Source organism: Mizuhopecten yessoensis, unplaced genomic scaffold (genome assembly GCF_002113885.1).
Source record: "Mizuhopecten yessoensis strain PY_sf001 unplaced genomic scaffold, ASM211388v2 scaffold716093, whole genome shotgun sequence".
Lineage (NCBI taxonomy): Eukaryota > Metazoa > Mollusca > Bivalvia > Pectinida > Pectinidae > Mizuhopecten > Mizuhopecten yessoensis.
The window spans coordinates 66,602-94,220 of NW_018479944.1; the positions used below are offsets into that span (position 1 = coordinate 66,602).

At 36.3% G+C, this 27,619-nt stretch overlaps 1 protein-coding gene across 1 annotated transcript; it reads left to right on the forward strand.

The window, feature by feature from the left end:
• The first annotated feature begins 13,077 nt into the window (after positions 1-13,077).
• LOC110441676 (high choriolytic enzyme 1-like) lies at positions 13,078-21,538 on the forward strand. The gene is made up of 9 exons (XM_021484885.1): positions 13,078-13,083; positions 13,402-13,536; positions 14,326-14,368; positions 15,264-15,369; positions 16,034-16,149; positions 17,222-17,354; positions 18,417-18,504; positions 18,881-19,084; positions 20,013-21,538. The coding sequence occupies exons 2-9, from the start codon at positions 13,408-13,410 to the stop codon at positions 20,199-20,201; spliced, it is 1,008 nt and encodes a 335-aa protein (XP_021340560.1). The 5' UTR covers positions 13,078-13,083; positions 13,402-13,407; the 3' UTR covers positions 20,202-21,538.
• The last annotated feature ends 6,081 nt before the right edge of the window (positions 21,539-27,619 follow it).

Consider the following 27,619-nt stretch of genomic DNA (forward strand, 5'->3'; position numbering starts at 1 on the left):
CATGATCACTCTACTAATAAGTATTGATACTGGTGTATATACATTTTGTATATCTATCTTCACAACATCTCTTGTATTCGGCTGGACTGGATGGAATTTATGAGTGTACTACTCTATAACCTGTGCTAACTATTTTATAGTTACCTGAATATTCTCTAGTTCTTTATTAAATAAATGTTAAGAGAATCAACTCCAATATTAGATAATAATAACTACATTTTCCTATATTAATCCGCATCATATTCTGAAATTTTACAGAATGTTTATTTCTTGGTAACTTATCCTATATATCCAGTGGGTGGATGGCCAATGTGTTTATACACAGGGACTTTTGGGCCTGTATTCCTTGGATTTTATGTAGGATGGGTTGTCAACAAATGTACATGATTTATTTAATAACAGAAAATGATTGAATAATAGTTGAAAAGTGTTCATTTCACAAGCTAAATCTCACCTGTACTGTTTTATTGGATTGCTATGACAGAATAATGTTTTAAATAGGTTTGGAAAGGACTTAGTTAGGCCTAGCCTGATGTCCAATCCAATTGACATATAAAAAGTCAATAATATCTGTTGAAATTGAAAAATAATTCCTTTGTCCGGTGATAGATCGTGTGTCCGGTGATTGTTTGTGTGTCCGGTGATAGCTTGTGTGTCCGGTGATAGATCGTGTGTCCGGTGATAGTTTGTGTTTCCGGTGATAGCTTGTGTGTCCGGTGATAGCTTGTGTGTCCGATGATAGATCGTGTGTCCGGTGATTGTTTGTGTGTCCAGTGATAGCTTGTGTGTCCGGTGATAGATCGTGTGCTCGGTGATAGATCGTGTGTCCGGTGATTGTTTGTGTGTCCGGTGATAGATCGTGTGCCCGGTGATAGTTCGTGTGTCCGGTGATAGCTCGTGTGACCGGTGTTTGTTTGTGTGTCCGGTGATAGATCGTGTGTCCGGTGATTGTTTGTGTGTCCGGTGATAGATCGTGTGTCCGGTGATAGCTCGTGTGACCGGTGTTTGTATTATCTTGTGTTTCCTCAAACATAAGAAAGACTGCTATTCATGTAAAGACATTTTTTCTGTTTCTTGTTTGGCATTGGTGGACATGAGAAATATCTTCAGAGGTCATCACAAGCGAAATGAAGTTTGTGGAAGTTATGGTAGATTTTTGAGAATGTGTCGTGTCATTGAAATTTTGGCACTGAACATCAATTTAGCTGAAAGTTTTCCATGACAATGATTTATACCAGATGTCATTTGTCAGTCTCGGTAGCACCGTATCAACTATCTACTGTGGATATTGAGTTCACCCTTCATCAAATTAAGTAGCCCAGTCAGTAATGTCGCCATACAGACGCCTTTTTGCAGCAACTGATCGGAGAGGTGTTTTCATTTCAGTTTATTTGTAAATGGCTGATGGTTGTTTTCCGTGGCAATGGGATATATGGAAACCGTAATTTCAACGAATCACAGCGACAAATCATTACGAAAGGAAGCATAACCGAAAGGGAATGAGAGTAGTTTGAAACGGGAAGTCAGGAGTTGGAATATATAGATTGCTTTAACTGCTTTTGGCAATTTCAACGTTACCAGTATTTAAAACGCAAAACGTTTAAATAAGCAAGGTGCATCCACGAAAACGTAAGAGGTACTAGATAGTATTATTTAAAAACAATTATGAAATATCCGGGTTCGTCGAGGCATCAAATTTCTGAACAGTAGCGGTTTAAATATGTTTTATTTCTTCAGTTGAATGATCTTTCCTAATTGGAGAGCGACATTCCCGACAAACTATTTTCATTTTGTGTGGCCTTGAAACAGCGGTCTTACAGTATGATTGAGTGGCGATGTTGACAACGTGATAGAGTGAAGTGTAATTTTAAGAGATTAACTAATCAACATATAAAAACAGGAAACCTCAAACGTTTAGATAAAAAGATGGAAAACAAGACTGAAATAAGATTGATGTGTATGTTAATCAGAGTTAATCGCAATCGAAATAGATAGAAAAAAAACGTAAGTATACACGTATGATTGACGAACTGTATAACATATCACGTGTATGAAGGATGGGATTTTATTTTTCCAAAAAATTAAATAATACAATTCTTGGAATTAAAAAATGAATTTGTTCAATTATTTGAGGAATTGTAAACAACAAAACCGTGCATCTATTTTTTTTAGCATTGATGTAGTGACAATCAGAACTACAAAGAGAAAAGCACTCCAATGTAAACACAATGGAGGTAAAATTAGCTACGTAATATTAACCAACCGACTAAATACTGTTATAACAGTCCTAGCCAGTGTGTAAATATAGGTCCGCATTCTTGTAAATGATAAGAACGAAACAAGCCATTGATTGGTTTCAAAATTAGAACGATTAATTCTTGTGAATATAAATCAACTAACAAGTTTCAAAATTAGCCGTTAGCTTCATTATTATATCGTTTTAGTCTTATAAATATAAACCAAACCACCCTTTATTTGTTAACGATAACGGTTTAGTTAAAGCGAACACAAATTAAATCAGCTGGGTTTTTTCATGATCAGTCTTCCGGTGACGTGTTCTATATTTTCGAGTAAGGAGATTGATCCTGCACTCACATCATGTTAAATGCGGTGAAGTATACGTTTTTACCTTCTTTGCAATTTATGCATCAGCTTATTAATGTTTAATATGTGCTTTCTCGGTATTGCTAGTTATCGTTTTTACAACCATGGACATTGAATTTAAAGGCCACGCTAGTTTATACCATCAATATGTAACGGGTAACGTTACCAACTTGTATCCAAGATTCAGTATTTGATAAGATCCTTTAAAAATTGTAACAACAATTATAAGATACAGTTTATTAAATTTAATAATGCATCGCATTGTACATATAAATAAACAATGCAAATATTTGTACTTTGGCTGTTGATCTTACATTTCAAACAGTGAACAATGTTCGTTTTACATAAAGGACATTAAAATCTCAAACGGACCAGCCAAGAGTTGGTTTGGATATTAAAGTTGTTTATAAGTAGGCGCGGGTTCAACCCTTGACAATAATGGCATGTCTTGTTGGCATCTAAACATGGTGCTTAAATACTATTTGAGGTACTGCTGATCTCCTGACAAGACATTGGCTCACTTATCAATTGTTTATAAATACGATTGTTATAAGTTAACGCGTTAAACAAATCACATCACGCACAGCTGGACGGAAATATTGGTATATTTTATCTTGTAAATAGCCATACACATATATAAATCGTCGAAATACAGTTATAGATATTATATGTTGTACATACAGATATACTTATCTTTTAAATACAGATCCAGATATATCTTATCTCGGAAATACAGATACAGATATGTTTATCTTGTATCAACTGACTTTCGGCAGAAATAAGCAGAAGAAATTAAGCACCTCTTAAAATGTGTTTGTATGTGAAGAAAGCCGAGCGAAATAAACATTTTACTGACTGTGTAACCATTTCCAATAAGGACTCAGCAATGGTACGAAATGTTGAAATAATAAATAGTCAATGTCTAAAGTGAAAACAGCGAATATTGAACGGTGCCTAAAAACCCTACATGACGTTACGAACTTACAACTTTATGCAAAAATGGGTATTTGTTTTACTTAAAATGGTAATTCCCGTAAACCCTGCTAGAACTAATTCCGACTATAAAGCTACTACCAACCTCGATCATGTACATACATATTGATAAAGAAATGTTATAATAATTGATGTTTAAACATGTAAATAGATACATGTATCTTGTAACAACTGTTGTTTGAAAAGGAAACTTTACAAACTGTCTTCCTGTCAGTGTGCTATTGTCTTTACTGCAATACATGGTACCCTCGGTGACACAAGGAATTCATTATTCTAAACGAGACATTAATCAATCAAACTTAAAACTAATGTTGTCACTGGAGAGAAAAGCTGTGAAATATCGGCTAAAATGCCACTATCAAATAAAAAATAACGAAGACTTATTTGTAAGTTCGCCATACATCAGGACTCTTAATGATCCTGTGGTCTCTATGTCGTAGTATAAATGTAGGGGGAACCATGTAACCTTATCGAGGGTCAACAAACAGGGATAAAGGTGGTTCGTCCACACCGAGGGTACCATATAACCTTACCAAGGGTCAACAAACAGGGATAAAGGTAAGTGTTTCATTCACACCGAGAGTACCATATAACCTTATCTAGGGTCAACAAACAGGGATAAAGGTGGTTCATTTACACCCAGGGTACCATGTAACCTTACCTAGGGCCAACAAACAGGGATAAAGGTGGTTCATTTACACCCAGGGTAACATGTAACCTTACCTAGGGTCAACAAACAGGATTACAGGTAAGTGTTTCATTCACACCGAGGGTACCATGTAACCTTACCTAGAGTCAACAAACAGTGATAAAGGTGGTTCATTAACACCGAGGGTACCATGTTACCTTACATAGGGTCAACAAACAGGGATAAAGGTGTTTCATTCACACCGAGGGTACCATGTTACCTTACCTAGAGTCAACAAACAGTGATAAAGGTGGTTCATTCACACCGAGGGTACCATATAACCTTACCTAGAGTCAACAAACAGTGATAAAGGTGGTTCATTCTCACCGAGGGTACCATGTAACCTTACCTAGGGTCAACAAACAGGATTACAGGTAAGTGTTTCATTCACACCGAGGGTACCATGTTACCTTACCTAGGGTCAACAAACAGGGATAAAGGTGGTTCATTCACAACGAGGGTACCATGTAACCTTACCTAGGGTCAACATACAGGAATAAAGGTGTTTCATTCACACCGAGAGTACCATGTAACCTTACCTAGGGTCAACAAACAGGGATAAAGGTGTTTCATTCACAACGAGGGTACCATGTAACCTTACCAAGGGTCAACAAACAGGATTACAGTTAAGTGTTTCATTCACACCGAGGGTACCATGTAACCTTATCTAGGGTCAACAAACTGGGATAAAGGTGGTTCATTCACACCGAGGGTACCATGTAACCTTACCTAGGGTCAACAAACAGGGATAAAGGTAAGTGTTTCATTCACACCGAGGTTACCATGTAACCTTACCTAGGGTCAACAAACAGGGATAAAGGTAAGTGTTTCATTTACACCGAGGGTATCATGTAACCTTACTTAGGGTCAACAAACAGGGATAAAGGTGTTTCATTCACACCGAGGGTACCATATAACCTTACCTAGGGTCAACAAACGGATAAAGGTAAGTGTTTCATTCACACCGATGGTAGTATGTAACCTTACCTAGGGTCAACAACAGGGATAAAGGTGGTTCATTCTCACCGACGGTACCATGTAACCTTACCTAGGGTCAACAAACAGGGATAAAAGTGTTTCATTCACACCGAGGGTACCATATAACCTTACCTAGGGTCAACAAACAGTGATAAAGGAGGTTCATTCACACCGAGGGCACCATATAACCTTACCTAGAGTCAACAAACAGTGATAAAGGTGGTTCATTCACACCGATGGTACCATGTAACCTTACCTAGGGTCAACAAACGGATAAAGGTAAGTGTTTCATCCACACCGAGGGTACCATGTAACCTTACCTAGGGTCAACAAACAGGGATAAAAGTGTTTCATTCACACCGATGGTACCATATAACCTTACCTAGGGTCAACAAACAGGGATAAAGGTAAGTGTTTCATTTACACCGAGGTATCATGTAACCTTACCTAGGGTCAACAAACAGGGGAAAAGGTGTTTCATTCACACCGAGGGTACCATATAACCTTACCTAGGGTCAACAAACGGATAAAGGTAAGTGTTTCATTCACACCGATGGTACCACATAACCTTACCTAGGGTCAACAAACAGTGATAAAGGTGGACCATTCACACCGAGGGTACCATGTAACCTTACCTAGGGTCAACAAACCGATAAAGGTAAGTGTTTCATTCACGCCGAGGGTACCATGTAACCTTAACTAGGGTCAACAAACAGGGATAAAGGTGTTTCATTCAAACCGAGAGAAACACATAACCTTACCTAGGGTCAACACACAGGGATAAAGGTGTTTCATTCACACCAAGAGTAACACATAACCTTACCTAGGGTCAACAAACAGTGTAACCTTACCTAGGGTCAACAAACGGATAAAGGTAAGTGTTTCATTCACACCGAGGGTACCATATAACCTTACCTAGGGTCAACAAACGGATAAAGGTAAGCGTTTCATTCACACCGATGGTACCATGTAACCTTACCTAGGGTCAACAAACAGGGATAAAGGTGTTTCATTCACACCGAGAGTAACACATAACCTTACCTAGGGTCAACAAACAGTGATAAAGGTGGTTCATTCACACCGAGGGTACCATGTAACCTTACCAATGGTCAACAAACAGGGATAAAGGAGGTTCATTCTTACCGAGAGTACCATATAACCTTACCTAGAGTCAGCAAACAGTGATAAAGGTGGTTCATTCACACCGAGGGTAACATGTAACCTTACCCAGGGTCAACAAACAGTGATAAAGGTGGTTCATTCTCACCGAAGGTACCATGTAACCTTACCTAGGGTCAACAAACAGGATTACAGGTAAGTGTTTCATTCACACCGAGGGTACCATGTAACCTTATCTAGGGTCAACAAACTTGGATAAAGGTGTTTCATTCACACCGAGAGTACCACATAGCCTTACCTATGGTCAACAAACAGTGATAAAGGTGGTTCATTCACACCGAGGGTACCATGTTACCTTACCAATGGTCAACAAACAGGGATAAAGGTGGTTCATTCTTACCGAGAGTACCATATAACCTTACCTAGAGTCAGCAAACAGTGATAAAGGTGCTTCATTCACACCGAGGGTAACATGTAACCTTACCCAGGGTCAACAAACAGTGATAAAGGTGGTTCATTCTCACCGAGGGTACCGTGTAACCTTACCTAGGGTCAACAAACAGGGATAAAGGTGGTTCATTCACACCGAGGGTACCATGTAACCTTACCTAGGGTCAACAAACAGGGATAAAGGTAAATGTTTCATTATCACCGAGGGTAGCATGTAACCTTACCTAGGGTCAACAAACAGGGATAAAGGTGGTTCATTCTCACCGAGGGTACCATGTAACCTGACCTAGGGTCAACATACAGGGATAAAGGTAAATGTTTCATTATCACCGAGGGTACCATACCTATTAACATATATTATAATCTGTGACATTTCCTTTTTCGACAGGCATAAATGAATTAGAAATAACTCATTATAATATTCCATTTAAAGGTTGCTTGACTATTTCCCTAACCTGGTGTGTGTGATGGTATGCGTCGAGAGTGAGGAGAGAGGTAAGAAATATAAATTGAAAGTATATGGCCGGTTTTTCCGAGTGATGCACATTTATCTACCAAACAGACGACCGGGGTTCGATTCGTGATGTCGTCGTAGTCAAGTTTTGTGTTTTTGTTTTGCTTTGCTTTGTTCTGTTTTGTTTGGGTTTTTCTCGGGGGTTTGGGAGGGGGTGTTCTTTTACTATTCATACAAACCCAATAAACATATGAGGTACAACATGGAATGGGCTGGTTTTACAGTGTCTCTGTAGCAATGAAGTGACCTTTGGAAAGAGATGTTAGAAACACGGTTACTTTTATTTCTGAATATAACAGAAACACCAGCATACACGAAGTCACGTAGACATGTGGCGGTATTAGCCATGTAGTTAAAAACCTTGTAAGGCATCCGCAACGAGATATCCTTGTAATGTGTAATATTGTATAAATGACTTGTAAATCTATTGTAAAGTGCCTTAGAGGGGATTGTTTTAGCTTGAAATGACACTAAATCATCTAAACATCTTTCAAATTTGCTATACCTTTATGCAGTAGATATATTAGGATAGAAACAGTAAAAGTATACTGCTGGTTTTTAAGTGATCTACAACTAGAATCAGCGACAGGCGCCATTTTATATAAAACATAACCATCGTCGTAATAAATACATATTTTTATTATAATGTAAAATATGTTGATGAACAGAGTGTAACAAAATGAAGGTTTATTCAAAACCAGCAAGTGTAAGACTGTATTGACCTATTTAATGTGATGTTTATTAAGATTTTATCCGAGAATGTTCAAAATCAGAAAACCGCTTATCAGGCATATTCAAAAAGTGTCGCCAACGAGTGGTGGTTGGTTATAATGTTTGACTAACTCGAGTTAAATAATTGTCAAATTGTATAAAGACTCGACGTTTATCGAGTGTCTTTTTCAATTTGAAAATTAACCAATGAGAGTTAGATAAACATGGTAACCGTCCGTCCCGTCACGAGTTGTCGGACCTTTTTCTCCTGAAATGTTCATATTTTATCAAGAAAACGACGTTCCCTTGCAAAATAGAACTGTTCCTTTCCAAAGGGAGACAATTTCCGAGAATCATGACGTCAAAATAGAATCTGACGTCGCGAAACATTGTTAGTCGTTATTAAAGATTGAGTAATGAAATAAGATCCAGGATGTTGCCCACTAGTTTGTTACTGAAAATGTTTATCAAATCCTGGAAGGCTTATCCTATGAGTCGAGATTGAGGTAGCCTAGTGGTTGTAGTAGAAAATGGTCTTTGGTTATGTGCAGTTTAAACTTAATAGAACACATTTAACGTTTATGCTTCATCAAGAAATATCCAGTAGTTTTCCGTTTGATTACATCTATTATTTTAGTCAGCTTTTGATTAATTATTCATTGCAAGTGATTGATATTTAAGAGGAAACATCCATTTCTTGTTAAATTCCATTTTAAGCATTTAAAGAAATATCTGTCAGTTGTTATTATTAACCTGATGTCAACATGGCCAAACTTTTATAAAATAATACAGTCAATGACTGGTCGCATGATCATACATCAAGATGACACATCAATATTACACAAGATGAATTCACGAAGCATTCGGTCCTTTTAGTTGATATATATGACGTCATAAGGAAAGCAGATATCCCATCGTCACTTTGAACCCACATAAAATGGTACTTTGTGAATTAAAATTGATTTACGTGTTGTGTTTCTTATCCATGGTTGATCACCTTGCAATTATACGAACGAGAAATAGTGGGGAAAAGATCTATCGAAACTTTTCCAGTTGGATAGGTAAGTACTATAATTTCAGAAAGGTGTCAGGTGAAATGTGTTTGCACTAGAAGATATATATTGATAATATCGAGTTTTCCTACACGAGCATAGAGACGAGAAGAGCAATGATAAAGTCTTGCCCATACACTATGTCATAGTAAATCATGTGCTAATGAACGCCGTTGATAGCAGTGTTAGGGACACATAGGTTGTGCTTAACCCGTCAGAGTCGACTTTCATCTAATATATGGGGGGGGGGGGGGGGGGGGGTCATCCATTGTTTATCTGATATAAGGATTCTTCTATGTACCTAAATCAATCGCATGTTGTGCAGATTTTACTTTTAAGTTGTAATAAGACCCTATATTCAAGGAATATGAATTGATGGTTATAAGCCCTGTACAAAATCGATGATATTGTATGAATGTCGACGCTGTTTGCGCCTCAAAGTCAAACATATCCATCTTAGGCCCTTGTTAGAATCAACATTGATTGGTAAAAACGAATCATTACATATTCAAAAAAGATGACATGATGACAAATAACTCTGTAATAGTATCAGAACGAACACTCATTCTAAATACTGATGAAGCTTGATGTGATCTTAAACCCTTTGTTAGCTCGAGATGATAACCAGTATGTCCCACATCTGTCTAACGATGTATAATGTTAATGTATCACAGACAAAGCTTAGACGCGCACATGCTCTGGTTGTCACAAAGAATGCGTGGTCACATAAATCTCGAACCGTCACCACAGAATAATAATTAATTCAAGAAAATATCCATACATAATAAATTGACAAATATTGGAAGATCGAACCGTGTCATTTTACGACAAACGTATTATTTTAACACAATGTTCCGGATACTAGAATAATGAATATTAACATAGTGTTATGTTAAGCTGACGCTACGTAAAAACCTTATTACGCGGAATTTGTTTGCACCGCCATCGAGCGTGACGTCAACGGTAATTAGAATCGACACTGTATTACACACCTAATGGATGACCGGGACCATTACGACATTGAGATAGTAGAATAATTCAGTTCGAATTTCGAGGAAAAGGGGGGACAACTTTGGATATACAGCACGGAGCGGTACACTCCGAACATGGATTGACAGGGACAATTGGAATATTTCAAATTATATAAAACAAAACTAAGGTAAGATATTACTGCATAACTTACCTAGGTCAGGTGTTTAACAGATATGAAATCAACATAGTAAACAGCATATGTAGCTAAGTTTGTCACTTAAAACATATGTTTTATACATATTAAAATTGTCTTATCATAGAATAGTAAACAGAAACGTATCGACGATACTTTCATACTAGTGGTACAAATGATTGCGGAATTTACAAATAATCGGACTTTTATAAACTGTTTGTATGAAAAGTCGGTCAGTGATAATAGTCGTTGTGTATCTAGATATTGTAGTTTTCAAATTATGCTGCTTTGTAAATTAAATATATTTATATATATTCCTTGACTATTATTATTATTATTATTATTTCTTTGTCCGTAAGGACCATTTCGCAGCTTTTATAATACATATATAGGCGAATTTAATAGTAAACTTTTTGCCTGATGCTGAATTTCACTACATCTAATTAACTACAAAATATCTTATCTTTCGCAAATTTTATGATTTAATGTATCGTGTATTGCATTTTATAGGTGTAATCATATATGTGATAATCAACCTCCAATGGAATTAGTACTTTTTCCTTTTTTTATTTGTAGAAATTGGTTACGAGACTAAATTTAGAACTCGGTGATTGACCTTTTATTGTATGTCATTGATTGATTTTGAATCCTTCTAATGACCTTATATGACGCTACACTCGGCAGTATATCAATATTCTGTTTGATAGATTTTATATCTAAAACTAATTCCGAAAGCAGGACTACAAATGAAGATAAAGAGATAGCATCATCATGGTTTGTTTATGTGTTGAATCGAATATGTGACGTCATTGTATTGGCTTTGTGACGTCACAAGATGTGTTATTTCATACCTAACATATCGGACATACCTTTGATTCAAAAATATTTCCTGACACCGATGTCAAAACAACATACATCGAACTGTATGATTAGTTTGTGTTAGCAGAAAAAGCATTGAACGACCTAAACGTTATCAGTAAATACTTTTACATTCCTTGCCTGAAAACAAAACTAAGCTTGCTATAAATATAACAAAGAAAAACCATATCTGTACATTTTCAGTTTTTCACAAGACGACATACTAGTTTATCAAGCATTTGTATTGGAATCTTTCGGAATGCCAAATAATTTATAATGATACGGACATGCCTCGTTCCTTTTGGATTCTGAAACCCAAACGAGAATCCTTATTAGGAACGTTTCGTAGCTCGTTTTCTAGTCGCTAAAACAAGTCATCATACAAAACTCTTACTACAATTTGAAAAATGCAAAAAATCTTTTTATCATCTTGAGTATCCTCCACTCAAAAATAACTTCTTCAAGAACATTTGACTTTTCCATTCTTAACACTACAATACCTCATGCTAATCTGAAGGAACGCCTTCCTTCCCTTATAATGAGATTTTTATTTTCCAAGAACGGCGAAACGCGTAGAAATATTAGGTCGAACACTATTTTGGAGCGTATTTTGTGAAAAACACGACATAGGCCAATATTGAATATAAGAGGGATATTTTTTTGCGATGAGTTTGTAGACAAGATTTTCAAACAGATATTGGTTTGTTTTTGTTTTCAAACGAGGCTGAATTGTTATTAAATAGCTGATCAGTACTGGTAACAAAAATAAAGCCAAGTTCTTTAACCTCACATCACGATATACCGACGATGAACAGGACATGCATTGACTATCGTATATACCTCCTGAACTCGAAAGCAGAGACATTACAACTCATCTACTTCAGCCGCTGTTCTCTAATTATTACGGGAACTGTTCCTTTTCGGAATACCATAATGTTCGTGTTAATTGTCGACTGCTGATGACGTTTCAAGCTTCAAGTTTCATGGTCACAATCGTTATAACACTTGAAACTATTCTATGTCGCTGTGTGATTGTACTCAGTTGTATGCGTTACTGTTCTGTTGTCACTACCCCGGTTCGCACTTTGTTGACGTGACAGTATTTAGACTTGACCTAGATTTATATCGTTGGTGCCGTCGTTGAAGCAGAAGTCGTTGACCTTTTGGATCACCTTGTCTTATTTTCTTCCACTTTTTCATATGTCTCAACGTAAACATTTTCTTTGTTGTTGATTCAATTATTAATTTGCTTCTATGAAAAATTTGTTAATTGAGCTATTTACACTACAGTTACAATTGTTATCACTTCCATTGTGAATTTAAATTTCATAATTTGAAATATGGACCTTCCGAAAAAATGTTTTGGCCCGGTAAAAATGAATGCTAATTTTTGCATGAATTCCTTATTTCATTTTATTCGTTATTTTTCTATTTAAGTTCGAAGTGTATTGAAGTAGAAAATGAAAATGTTATTTAATGATTTAACATTAATACATGATACATAGTTATTGTCATCCACGGATCTCATACTTTCAACAACCACGGTCTGATTCGTTGAATATCACTTTTCCAGACTATGCGTTGTGGTTTTTTATATGTCCTTTTTTCAAACATCTTATCATGTCTAGACCTGAAGTTTATTTCATAGGCGGCCACAACTATGTACAATGATATAATGTATATTGCTAACAGTTGAATTCGCAAACATCATACTAGACCTTTAAATGGTGTTTTGCGAAGATTTAAAATATATTGATATTATTGATGTTTTTTGTTTTGTTTAGATATCGGATCGACGAAATATTGCCTAAACCATTTGAATATCCAAAAGTACAGTAAATAAAGGTAGGCTTTGTACTGATGCCTCTATATTGTTCTAAACAGTGCAATAAATAAAGGTAGGCTTTATATTGATGCCTCTATATTGTTCTAAACAGTACAGTAAATAAAGGTAGGCTTTATATTGATACCTCTATATTGTTTTAAACAGTACAGTAAATAAAGGTAGGCTTTATATTGATGCCTCTATATTGTTCTAAACGCATGGTGTCAACACGACTTATCACTATTACCTAATATCTTTACTTTTCCATTTTTTTATTTTTCATTTTCATTTTTTTTTAATTCAATTGTGGATCGATTTCTATAACCTTTGTATTACCCAATCCTGTTAGCCCTGATGGCAGCACTTATCTTTTTTCATATGAAATGCTTTAATTACACCAACTTTCCGCTGAAAAGAATCAACGTGCTTTTTTCCTAATTGTAGATAGATATGAGACTGCCGTTCTTCTTTATCGTGTTGATATATCTGTGGCCAGACCTAACAACCAGTCAGGACACATCATTAGGACAGGAATCACAACCAGAATTACTACAACAATTACTACAGCAACTGCAACAGGTACGTATATATTTCATTATATTCAATTGTAGAGTGAGACAAGATATTATCAAAACATTTCCAGACAGTAAACATCTCCACGTTCAAACAGTCTGTATCAGATTACGGTGAATGTTCTCATGTTATTTTCTATATTAATAAGCAGGTGGTAATGATTCACAATCAAAAGTTTTTCTCTTTCGGTTTTTGTTTAAAGTATTAGACTTTGATTTACCTACAATTGAGATTTACACACAGAGATATAAATTGTGTTTAATCTTTAAAAAAATAAAAATAAAAATCCTATTGACTTATTTTCTGCCTGAACCTGTCATTGCATGAATTAGAGCCCCATCTGTGTTGGTGTCATATCTCTACAAACTGTACTACAATAAGGCTAACGTCACTATTAAACTCTGAGACAAACGGGCTTAATCCTGGTAAACAAGGAACCAACACTGTAGGCATTTTACACTGGTAATCCCGGCCCAAATTATTATCATAAACACATTACCGTTGGGCCATCAGTTGCATAAATATGCAATATAGTCTGTTTTGTTTTGATAATTTTGATATATATATATTTTTGATATCTATATAATTTTTGATATCTATATAATTTTGATATATATATAATTTTGATATCTATATAATTTTGATATATATATAATTTTGATATATATATAATTTTCCTTTGACTTTTGTTTGGAGCCTTCAGTGTTGACAGTCATATTTTATCGGTATGTATACACAGACGCATTTACCTTGTGCGTACATTCTAAACATATCTATGTTTATTTCTTTATCAAGACATCTCCTCAAACGATAGACCAGGAAATCCTCAATGCAGCAGGTATTATAAAATGAATGAAAAGGACTTGGGGTGTTATGGGTAATTTTGGCCTCATAAAATGGAAAAAATTAAGCTTGAATTTATTTACAAATTTCTGTTATAAACGGGTATTCACGGGTTTATGTTTCTCTTTGTAAAACCATGTCTCCTTAACAAGTTGTCGAATAAATTTGAAATTTCATATTCACATACTTCATTCATTCCAGATTACGAATATACCAACTAATTCAAAATCCCCGATGAGGCCGAAAATGACCCTTAACTCCCCGAGTCCTTAACTCACCTGTATATCTGAGGTATAGCACCCTAGAGAAACCGTAAACGGAACAACAAATGGTTCTATCTACCATGACTCAATCTATTTTTAAAAGTTATGTTTTTAATAACAACTCATCCCTCTATGAAGTTCCTGTGACCATTTTGTTTTTGATGCAGTTATTGTCCACAACTAACCTTGTCCAACGGACAAGTTCTCTACTCTATACTGTACAGTAAAGTGTGTGTTGGGTTGTACGGTTAAGACAAGTTCAACTGTAATTTTCAGACCATGAAATACAACATTCTGTATCGCAAATGTGCAATACGGAATGTTGTATTTACCTACTAGCCGGAACTCCTTTTTATGGGAATCCCCTTGTCATGGCGAACTGAAAAGTTCCCGGTATTTGCAAAAAAATGTAAAAGTTTATAAAAATCTTTGTATCAATCTCTACCAAATACGGATGGTATGTGATAAAAGCAAGACCACACACTTGTGTTTTTCTAACAAATCAGAATGCACTCATTTATTGCGCCGACGTATATATTCACTCGCGCGCATTCGTCCGCGCAATAAACTCGTGCTTTCAGATTCGTTAGAAAAACACAAGTGTGTGGTCTTGCATATATATTACAGGTCCGGAAGCGTTTAATAGTGACGTCAGCGACCCGATACACCAGGAATTCAAAATACAGGGAGATATCGTCTTCAAGTATGGCGAGCTAGCTGGTGCCTTGCAACCGTATGTATTACGCAATGTGTTATAAAAAATAACAAATGTAGATTTATATTCCTTGCTATCAATTGAAATAGTTATGAATTTTGTTAAACATCGAACTTTGTAGACAAAAATACAATTTGGTTATTGTCATAGAGATAATCTTTAGTTCGAGAACATTTTCAATGTCTATAAGTACACCAATAGGGTATTACCTGAACAGCGTATTTAGCCAATATGTGTTTCGTTCCTATGGAACTGAGGCATTACGAATGCTATAGAGGAAGGAAATAATTCTCTGACCTTCTAACCTCACATTAAGGTAGCTTGGTTATAATTGATTTGGGTGACAAAGAACTACCTCAGATCCTCCGGTTCTTACACTTCAGGACACCTTAACTCATTTTCTGCAGTTTTATTTCGCGATATATTTGCCTGCCAACACATTTGTGATTTATTCAGTTTCTGTTACACTTACCTACATAAAACTGTATTGTTACAACTGTTTACGTGCCGTTCACGATGAGTAATGTCGTGTTGAGTTCGCGAGGTTTACAGATTATTCCAACCCTGTATGTAATGTGAGGAATGCTTTATTATACTTAGGTCGATTTGGTGTTAGCTAACAGGTACGCTATGTTATCAATTGAAAACTACATTTGGTGTTTTGTAATTCACAACACCTCAGTGAACCAGCAGTTCACGGCGGACTAGTGAGGAAGAAGAGGAAAACTCCCCAGGATCTCACTAAGATGTGGCCGAACGCCGAAGTCCTCATTGCCTTTGATTCAAGAGCTTCGTTTTGTATGTCTTCTGTTTTGTTTTGTAAATAATTATATGCTATCGGTCGTTTACTGTGTGTTAGATAACGTATATACAGTAACATTACTGAATGTCCCTCTAACATATAAACAGATTGGTTAATTACCTCAATGATAAGGGCTTGTAATAAATGTGTCCTAGCGTAGGAACGCCCACCTCTATCAGAGGACCCTGTATACCGGGAAGCTTTCGCCCTTCACCCACAGAGTGTGTTAAATTCGCCCTACACCGCCAACATCGGAACACACTTTACCCCAATTGCATCACATACGGTATCTGCGTTAAGCCTCAGTGTATATTGAATAGTGACAAAACATGTGCCGTCGTATACGTAATTACTTTTTAAACTTTCGCCGTCATGTTAAATTCGCCCTCAGATCGGAATGCGAAAGGGGCGAAAAATAAACTGCGGCGAAAGTCCCTCGGTATACAGTAGTAAAGATTAGGCGGTATTGTGGCTATTAATGTACACGTGCATTCATGCAAGCTCAATAAGGGTATTTAATACGACCCATGATTCGTGATACATTATTTACACCTTTCCTAATTTTCATGATTTTTTGTTGAGAGTTTTCGTGCTTCAATACACATTGATATAATGTACATATTAGTACTAACATAAGCTTTGGACATTTTCATCGTCATCTTTCAAGTTTATGGCAACGTGAAAATGAACCGTCTTGTCATGCTTGTGACCAATCATTTACTGTCTCAAACACTATATGATCGAATGCGTCGATTATGACCAAATACGTAACAATAATTAAAAGTTGGTTTATAAGGTTTTGGTGCCATAGTAAAGGATAATTAATGTTTTATTTTTCAGTACATGTATCATGTTATTAACTATTGTTTAAAATCATTTTAGTCTTTTTTTTTATTATTATTCATTTTCGTGCCTATTTCAGCACTGTTTGGTCCTAAATGACTTAAAGTTTCGATTAACCACAAACAATGCAAACAAACGAATCACATGATGATATATATGCCCACATGATAATCTGTATCTTCGATCGCTCTGTTGTCTGTTACCATGTGTTTGCTTATCATCCAGCTCCCGAAGAACGCAGCCTATTCCAGAGTGCATTAGAACAATGGCAGAGAAAAACCTGCGTTCGGTTTCGAACCCCAACAATAAATGACATCCATCAAGGGAGGTCCTTCATCTTTGTCCAGGACGGAAAGGGGTCGGTAACTAATGGCATATGTCCATCTCCACTGATATTCAACAAAATATTCTAAATCAATTAAGCATTAACGAATAATCGAAAAATTGGTCGTTTCATGCTGCAGACATGTAATCTTACGTTGATAAATCAGGGTGGAAATGTATAAATATTTAAACATAATGACGTTATAAAAAAAAATTATCATTTTCCATATGTAAAATAGATGATTTGCCTGTTTTCCACTTTTTTTTAATAGGTTTCGTTCAATCGTTCAATCTCCTGTGACGTGTGCCCATAGCACTTTCTGATATATACATAGCATATGGATGATATTATACGTTTAAGCTCGCCCATTCGAAGAAAAGGGAGAAATACGTAGTCACGTTGGCGTTCGTGTATTTATAATAAGATACTGACATTTGGCATGGATGTTTTCGGGAAGTCATGCATTACACAGTATGGTGTTTTTGGTCTTATTTAAGCTTATATAAGGTCTTTTTAATTGCACAGAGACACATATCCTTGTAGGCAGAATGTCATTGCATGTGCCATAATCATGGCGGAATATGCTAAGTATGGATTGGTGATACACATGGTTAAGTTTATAAAAATGTCATATAATAAAACAGTTATTGACCTGTTTTCAGGTGAATACGAGGATTAATAAACAACCCTCAAAGGAGATATTTCCCTCAGCCTCCGGCCTCGGGAAATATCACCTTTTTGGGTTAATAAATCCTCGTATTCACCTATAATAGGTCAATAATTGTATTATATATCTAACAGGTTTTTGTCTGATTGTACTAATTCTTGCCAAAAGTTGAAGGTTGAAATCTTTACATTTTAGTATTACCAAAATTGGTAATACTAATGTAAAGAGATGATTAATGAAGTAAACGTCAGTGTTGTATCCCGCTACCGCAATATGGCATGAGTATTACAGGAGGGTTAACATTGATGGTCCAATATAACAGACTCCGGCCCAATAAATTGGACCAATATGAAATATGCTTATAAATAACTTTGATTTTAAACACAAAAATGACATGATCTCACATTGATGTCCTCGTTTGTTTACAGCTGTTCCTCTCCTCTCGGGATGAACCCTATGCGCGAGACGGGTATTTTCAAATACCAGCCTTTAACACTTGCACGGCCTTGCAGAACGGTAAACTATACAACCACGCTCCATTGAAGATCGAACCTTTTCATCATCATAAACCACCGCAATTAGCATATAGATATTTCATTTTTTCTATTTCTCTCGAATTTTAAGTATTCTATTAGTTATAGTTTATTGGATAAATGCAGAAAGGAGTATTAGAATTAAGTAACATTTCCAAAATTGTCGCTGCCGATGAAATACAATATGCAAACATGTTCATGTAGCACTTCAAGCGAAACTTTCACATGTGAACATTTGATGAAGGCATCGAAACGTCACACGTAAACATTTCACTGGTCTTGCTAATTAAACATGTATACTTATCTTTACTTACCAACATGATAATAACATGTTTATCAATTAACAATGTTATTTTCAGAGACGTATAATGATGCACGAAGTGGGACATAGCCTCGGTCTGATCCACGAACAGTCCCGCAGTGACAGAGATAGCAGTGTCAACGTTATGTGGCAAAATGTACCAGTGCACATGCGTCACAACTTCCAAAAGTTCACCGAACAGGTGACAAATAACAGAAACACACCGTATGACTACGAAAGTCTGATGCACTACGGCCCGAATGTGAGTATATAAAGTCTGATGCACTGGGCCCGAGTGTTAGTATATAAAGTCTGGTGCACTGGGCCCGAGCGTTAGTATATAAAGTCTGGTGCACTGGGCCCGAGTGTTAGTATATAAAGTATGGTGCACTGGGCCCGAGTGTTATTATATTAAGTCTGGTGCACTGGGCCCGAGTGTTAGTATATAAAGTCTGGTGCACTGGGCCCGAGTGTTTGTATATGAAGTCGGGTGCACTGGGCCCGAGTGTTAATATATAAAGTCTGGTGCACTGGGCCCGAGTGTTATTATATTAAGGATGATGCACTGGGCCCAAGGATTAGTGGATAAAGTCTGATGCACTTGAACCGAGGGCAGGTATATAAAGAATAATGCACAAGACACGAGGAAAGTATATAAAGTCTTACGCAATGGGTCTAAAGGCTAGTATATAAAGTATGATACATATTATGTATAATGTTTTTGTGATTATTTGTTTTACATATTATATAAAATATTCATATTTGTTTTACATATTATATAAAATAATCATATTTGTTTTACATATTATATAAATTATTTATATTTGTTTTACATATTATATAGATTATTTATGTGTTTATTTATTTGATACATTATATAAATAAAACAAAAAATATACATTAAATAAACTTTTTATGTTTTATTTGTTAGATACATTATATAAAATATCTATGTGATTATTATTTGATACATTATATTAACTATTTATGTGTTTATTTATTTAATACGTTATATTAACTATTTATATTTCATTTTATTGAAATATTATATACAATATTTATTTGTTTATTTGTTTGATATATTATATAAAATATTTATTTATTTACTTGTTAGATATATTATATAAAATATTTATATTTTATTTGTTATATACATGATATAAAGTGTTTCTTTATCTTCTATGTCACAGGCTTTCACTACTAACGGTGCGCCAACCCTTCGGACACTGGACGCTTCCTACCAGGACAGAATTGGAGGATTTCAGGAAATAAGTCGTTATGACGCCATGGCCATTAGCAATATGTATAACTGTGGAGCTCGTATGCAGCCGTTCATACCGCCCTGGTGGCATCGACTTCTCGGCAGGAAGAAGAAATAAAGTCAAGAGATAGCAAAAAACACATAATTCTTCATTTTTTAAGTGCTTAAGTTTCATAGTTATGAATAACATTATAAAGAGTCTATCATTTTGTGAACAGATAGCGACTGTTTCTTTATGTAAGTGGTTATATCAATGTCATTAGAGGTCAGACACCGTCTTACATCGTGTGTGTTGTCAGATCGTTTCTCGTGTTGAGGTAAACTAACGTAGTCATAACATAGGACATACAAGATTTGACGTCATTATTGTAAGAAATTTATGTTGTCATAACAGTTTTACCTCTATGCACAAATTGATGACGTCGCAAGTTTTAATGAATTTACATTGTGGATCAGGGCCCAGTTGTTCAAAAAGTGATTAGTTTTATCAGTGATTAGCGCAAATTTTATTTTTGTGTATTTTAAAGACACAACCATTGAATAAGTTACAACTTTCCAAACATCAAATATTTAGTAAAGTAAATTTACATGCAAAATTGTGAGATTTTACCTGGTATATTGACGAAATTATTAAAGGTTGAAAAATGTCGTTAAACAGTGATATAGCTAAACACCTTATCAACAACTGGGCCCTGGTGGTAAATACAAGAACCAATAGTAGGACTATATCACCTCTGAATACATAAGATATAAATAGCAAACAGCTTACTGGTCAATAAAGCGAAGGAAATTTAGATCGACGTCAACCAAAAAAGGCATTTATTAAATCAAGTATATATTGATGGAACAGTCAGAAGAGTTTATTTATTGCCAAACAATGAAGGAGGAACGCACCAACAAAATAGTTCTAGGACATCAAAAGGTGAATAAAAAGGCAATACGAAAACGGTATATTTGATATAGATTTGTAACGGATTATAAATTGATTAACTTAAAAAGGGATTGAAATTCCACCGCACTCAGAAAATTAAGACAAATAAATTATTATTCACTTTCACAAGAAATTACCTTTACCAGTATAAGGGTGAATATGACCCAGACAAACCTCTAAAGAAAGTCGACGTAAAAACCTCCTAAATCTACATTTTTGTTGACATATTGAGCTATTAATATATAATATATAGATTAATAACAACACAATGCACAAGCTTCTAACTACATTGTATTTTTCCAAAATATCATCCGCTGTACTTATTATGTATTTCTTTGGGGATGGAGTGGGGATAAAAAAAAACCAGTCAAAGGTGCTATTGTTGTGGGTTTGGACAGCTAGGTTTTGAGAAAATGTTCGGTACGTTACCTGATAAATTCAACTTTACCATTATGTTAATGGTAGTTTTGCTCAACTGTATGAATAAACTAATCAACTATTAAATTGAAAAGAAAAAGAAATGATGTATGTTATATTTGTCGTCATTTTTATGAATTCCGAATGTTCATACAGATGTAAAATGTCTCTTTTTCTGATGATATACGTGAGAAATATTCGGAATGCATTTCCGTTGTTTGTACAGCTTGACGACGTTTATGACACGTGTTTTTGAAACTATGGTGCATCTCACTAAACTATTTATTACGATGTTCATATTATCATAGGCTTTATAATAGTCAATTATCGTTCTTGTAGTACGTATTCATACAAATAATCTTCATGCCTCTTGTACAGCAGCTTTTAGGTAGGGGTATAGCCAGTCAAGATTATATATAATACAGATTTAGATATAATGCTTGCAGTTTGTATCAGAATGCAGTACATGTTATAATAATCGTCAAAATTAACAACAACATAACGGTACAGCCATTGGAAACAAAATGGCTTCCTCCTACACCTGAATGGGGGTACTTGGAGAAGAAATTATTTAAGGATTTAACGTCTGTCTGGTTGCAGTTACAGTCAATATGAATGCAATTAGATGACAGATAAATAGATTGACATAAATAGGAATTATTACAGATTGTATTTCTGTTTTGTAACTTGTACACTTTATAAAGAGAATGAGCGATTGTTAACCACGCTTAATACGATACATCTTCATATCAAATACACTATAGTGCCTACACCGATAGTCGGCCTGGATATGCAGTAACTGGCGATCTAGATAGCAACTACATTGTAAAGCTAAAAAAGCATTTCCAAAAAGTATCGAGAGAATACTGCAGTCAATATGAATGAGACGTTCAACATCTCAATAGATTCCTTGGAAAACTACGCTAAAATATTGGCAAAGCGAGAGTAGGCTGAATTTGAAACAGTTTAGAGTCGGTTAAAATATGGTGTATCATTCTAAAAAGATATAAAACGGCACGAAAACCAAAGAAAAACCAAAAACAAGAATTTTTTTTTTTCGCCCTGACGCCAAATGTACACAGAAAGATTAACGTTGTAAATATGTCGATGTGTCCGTCTTGTAGAAAAATCAGCACAACACAACACCAACACAGATGCGGCTCTGAATGATTCTGTGCTAAAAAAATCAACATCTCTAATAAGGAGCTCACCAGTAGCGAGAAAACGTTTCTCGCTAAGGGTATGAACTATGCCATCGTTCCAGATTAAATCCCAGTTGATGATTTTGTTATAGCCACAGAACAGGCATGTAAGAAACTAAGCTATGCTGAGGCTGATCAACTGAGACCACAGGTGACGGGGTATGAGGCCAAGGTCACAAAAATTATACAGGACAACAAGACATATGGACAGCTGCAGACCGATCCAGTTCAAAAGTTTAAAAGGCGTCTCATAGCCCTACTATCAAAATTAAAACAAGAGAGCAAGATTACCGAGGGCCAATACAGATATCTGTATCACACAGCAAAGAACACTCCTAGAATGTACTGTACACCCAAGATCCACAAGCAGGGAAACCTATTGTGGACTACACTGGATCCATTGTGGCCAATTATCTATTAACAACGCCCCGGCACTGCTATGGGTAGTCCAGTGTCTCCCAGTGTGGCCAATTATCTATTAACAACGCCCCAGCACTGCTATGGGTAGTCCAGTGTCTCCCAGTGTGGCCAATTATCTATTAACAACCCCCCAGCACTGCTATGGGTAGTCCAGTGTCTCCCAGTGTGGCCAATTATCTATTAACAACGCTCCGGCACTGCTATGGGTAGCCCAGTGGGTCCCTATGTGGCCAATTATCTATTAACAACGCTCCGGCACTGCTATAGGTAGTCCAGTGTCTCCCAATGTGGCCAATTATCTATTAACAACGCTCCGGCACTAATTAGATATAAATTTGGTAGACAACTGGTAGATATAGACAGGTACATGTTGTTGTTTAAGACAGGTGCTAGTAATGGGCGTGTTGTAGAATTAGACAGGTGGAAACTATATACAGGTACATGTTGTTGTTTAAGAAAGGTGTTAGTAATATACAGGTAACAGTTATAGTCCCGAGGAAGTTCTAGACAGATGTAACAGACATGTGACAGTTATACACAGGTGGTATTTATAGACAGGTCTATAAAAGTATATACCGGTGATATATATATATTAAATATAGGAAATACAAAATGTATGTATAGACAGATGGTAGTTATAGACAGATGGTATGTTTAGACAGATGGTAGTTATAGACAGTTGGTAGATATAGACAGGTCGTAGTTATAGACCGGTGGTAGATATAGACAGGCGGTAGTTATATACAGGTGGTAGTTATAGACCGGTGGTAGATATAGACAGGTGGTAGTTATAGACAGGTGGTGTAGTTATAGACCATTGGTAGATATAGACAGGTGGGAGTTATAGACAGGTGATAGTTATAGACAGGAGGTAGATATAGACAGGCATTAGTTATAGACAGGCGGTTGATATAGACAGGTGGTAGTAATAGACAGTTGGAAGTTATAGATAGGTGGTAGTTATAGACAGGTTGTAGGTATAGACAGGCGGTTGTTTTAGTCAGGTGGTAGTTATAGACAGGTGGTATGTTTAGACAGGTGGTGGTTATAGACAGGTGGAAGTTATAGACAGATGGTATGTTTAGACAGCAGGGAGTTATAGCCAGGTAGTAGATATAGACAGTTGGTAGATATAGGCAGGTCGTAGTTATAGACCGGTTGTAGATATAGACAGGCGGTAGTTATATACAGGTGGTAGTTATATACAGGTGGTAGTTATAGACCGGTGGTAGATATAGCCAGGCGGTAGTTATATACAGGTGGTAGTTATATACAGGTGGTAGTTATAGACAGGGGGGGTAGTTATAGACCAGTGGTAGATATAGACTGGTGGTAGTTATAGACAGGTGGTAGTTATAGACCGGTTGTAGATATAGACAGGCGGTAGTTATAGACAGATGGTATGTTTCGACAGGTGGTAGTTATAGACAGATGGTATGTTTAGACAGATGGTAGTTATAGACAGTTGGTAGATATAGACAGGTCGTAGTTATAGACCGGTGGTAGCTATAGACAGGCGGTAGTTATATACAGGTGGGAGTTATAGACCGGTGGTAGATATAGACAGGTGGTAGTTATATACAGATGAAAGGTATAGACAGGTGGTAGTTATAGACAGGTGATAGTTATAGACAGGAGGTAGATATAGACAGGCATTAGTTATAGACAGGAGGTAGATATAGACAGGCATTAGTTATAGACAGGCGGTTGATATAGACAGGTGGTAGTAATAGACAGTTGGGAGTTATAGATAGGTGGTAGTTATAGACAGGGGGTAGGTATAGACAGGCGGGTGTTTTAGACAGGGGGTAGATATAGACAGGCATTAGGTATAGACAGGAGGTAGATATAGACAGGCATTAGTTATAGACAGGAGGTAGATATAGACAGGCATTAGTTATAGACAGGTGGTAGGTATAGACAGGCGGTTGTTTTAGACAGGTGGTAGTTATAGACAGGTGGTATGTTTAGACAGGTGGTAGTTATAGACAGGTGGAAGTTATAGACAGATGGTATGTTTAGACAGGTGGTAGTTATAGACAGATGGTATGTTTAGACAGCAGGTAGTTATAGCCAGGTAGTAGATATAGACAGTTGGTAGATATAGGCAGGTCGTAGTTATAGACCGGTTGTAGATATAGACAGGCGATAGTTATATACAGGTGATAGTTATAGACAGGTGGTAGTTATAGACAGGTGGTAGTTATAGACCGGTTGTAGATATAGACAGGCGGTAGTTATAGACAGGTGATAGTTATATACAGGTGGTGTAGTTATAGACAGGAGATATTTATAGACAGGTGGTGTAGTTAAACAGGAGATTTTTATAGACAGGTGGCAGTTATAGACAGGTGGTAGGTATAGACAGGCGGTTGTTTTAGACAGGTGGTAGATATAGACAGGCATTAGTTATAGACTGGTGGTTGATATAGACAGGCATTAGTTATAGACAGGTGGTTGATATAGACAGGTGGTAGTAATAGACAGTTGGTAGTTATAGACAGGTGGTAGATATAGACAGGTGGTAGTTATATACAGATGAAAGGTATAGACAGGTGGTAGTTATAGACAGGTGGAAGGTATAGACAGGCGGTTGTTTTAGACAGGTGGTAGATATAGACAGGTGGTAGTAATAGACAGGTGGAAAGTATAGACAGGCGGTTGTTTTAGACATGTGGTGTAGTTATAGACAGGTGTTGTAGTTATAGACCGGTGGTAGATATAGACAGGTGGTAGTTATAGACAGGTGGAAGGTATAGACAGGCGGTTGTTTTAGACAGGTGGTAGATATAGACAGGTGTTGTAGTTATAGACCGGTTGTTGATATAGACAGATGGTAGTTATAGACAGGCGGTTGTTTTAGACAGGTGGTAGTTATAGACAAGTGGAAGGTATTGGCAGGCGGTTGTTTTAGACAGGTGGTGTAGTTATAGACAGGTGGTAGATATAGACAGGTGGTAGTTATAGACAGGTGGAAGGTATAGACAGACGGTTGCTTTAGACAGGTGGTGTAGTTATAGAAATGTGGTAGATATAGACAAGTGGTAGTTATAGACAGGTGGAAGGTATAGACAGGTGGAAGGTATAGACAGGCGGTTGTTTTAGACAGGTGGTGTAGTTATAGTCCCGATAAAGTTCTAGACTGGTAGTAGGTACAGTCAGATGTTAGAAATTGGAATGTGGTAGATATAGACTGGCGAGTTATTTAAGCATTGAACTGTTTTTGTATGGTATTTATGATCTATTTGAATGACACAGCTTTGCAAGCAAACAACAATGCGCGCTAGCATAAATACCATACAAAAACAGTTCAATACTTATATTTACGTTTTCTCTGCCTCGTATATTCTTTTTTAACTTACAATTTATATATAATTATCGACAGTCCACACAAATTCGTTTAATAGTTGGAACAGCGTGTTGGCGCGTGCTGATTGGCAAACAAAATAGTACTTTGAAATTTTAACAAAACCTCAATTTTATTCCACAATTCAGTATCAATAAAATTGCGTATGATATGTCTATAGGGTGATTTAAGTTTATCAATAGAAATCTGAGCTGAAGTTAGATTTGACCTTGCACTCCACGAGGGAGTTATTTTTTTGAAGGTAAATAGTTGTAATTTTAGTTGATTGTATGGGAATCTGTCTACAGTCGGTAGATTCCAAACAGCCTCATTATTTGACATGTCGTCAGAAACTGAGGAAACCGTGGCTGCGTTCGCGTGATACTGATAGCGTTTGAAGTATGTGATTTTGCGACGGAGCATAGGGGTTCGTTAAAATTGTCTGAAATACACATATGCCTTGTGTATGTTTATGTGTGCTGTGACTCATATCAGTAGGTCTATAGCATATGTGTCAGTAGGTCTATAACATATATGTATTTCAAACATTTGTAACGAACCCCTGTTGATCAGTGCAGTGTAACAGACGATATTTATTGTTTTTGTTGTAATAAAAGTATTTTTTTATATTTTCTTTTTTCTTTTGCACATAAATTTACAATGACATTGTCTAGTCTCACAATGCCCAGTGATATTTCAGCAGCCGTCATGTTTATTTACATTGGATATTGTAGTTCCGGTCGGTGTTGTATTAATACGCTAAAAATTATGTCTCGTGGTGCATGGTATTTAAAGTCCCATCAACGACACAGCTTACAAATAGCCTATATATTGACAATGCCATGCAAATGTTAATATGGATTGTTGATAGCTAAAGACAGATGGCAATTAGAGACAATTAGTAGTTTTAGACAGTTTTATGTTTAGACAGAATTTACTGTGTCTGTGTTTGGTGAGGCTCTGCAATCGAATGCGACGCTCTGTGTCTGTATTTTAACAAGACTGGTGGTCAATCGAATGCGAGGCCATGTGTCTGTATTTATTCAAGATTAGTGGTCAATCGAAGGCGAGGCCCTGTGTCTGTATTTATACAAGACTGGTAGTCAATCAAATGCGAGGCCCTGTGTCTGTATTTGCGAGGCCCTGTGTCTGTATTTATACAAGACTGGTAGTAAATCGAATGCGAGGCCCTGTTTCTGTATTTATACAGGATTAGCAGT